Genomic DNA, 425 nt, shown 5'->3' on the forward strand with positions numbered 1-425 from the left:
TGCCCAGCCGCAGGAAGCCACAGGGGTGGCTGCAGGGCTGCCTCCCCCCGGGCTGGCTCCCAGGGGCCCAGCAGCGCTCCCCCAAGCGCCACGCTCACCCCTGCATAGAAGCGGAGGTGCTCTTCCACTGTCATGTTGTCGAAGAGGACGTCGTGCTGGGGACACAGACCCAGGCTGCGGCGGATCAGGACCATGTCCTGGGACCGCCCGTCGGGGAGGGCAGACCGGGGAGGAGCAAGACGCAGCGGCCTCGGCTCAGGGCTGAGGGTAACCCTGGGCGGCAAAGAGCCGGCGGAACCGCGGGGGTCCTGCCGAGCATCCCCCCCACCCCGCAGCTTTCTGCCAAAAGTCAGAGCAAGCCAGTCCCTCACTGGAGCGGGGGCACGGCAGCTTTCTCCTCCCGCCCGCCGGGGGGGCTGCACGGC

At 70.8% G+C, this 425-nt stretch overlaps 1 protein-coding gene across 1 annotated transcript in view; it reads right to left on the bottom strand.

Moving 5' to 3' along the window:
- Positions 1-425, bottom strand: part of LOC104626278 (ATP-binding cassette sub-family A member 3-like) — a gene marked incomplete at both ends in the record, with an annotated part of 7,366 nt that overhangs the window by 1,001 nt on the left and 5,940 nt on the right. The window contains one exon of the mRNA XM_010294157.1: positions 99-204. Coding sequence (XP_010292459.1) covers positions 99-204 — 106 coding nt within the window. The remainder of the gene's footprint in view (positions 1-98; positions 205-425) is intronic.

This window comes from Phaethon lepturus, unplaced genomic scaffold, assembly GCF_000687285.1.
Source record: "Phaethon lepturus isolate BGI_N335 unplaced genomic scaffold, ASM68728v1 scaffold40139, whole genome shotgun sequence".
NCBI classification, from domain to species: Eukaryota; Metazoa; Chordata; class Aves; order Phaethontiformes; family Phaethontidae; genus Phaethon; species Phaethon lepturus.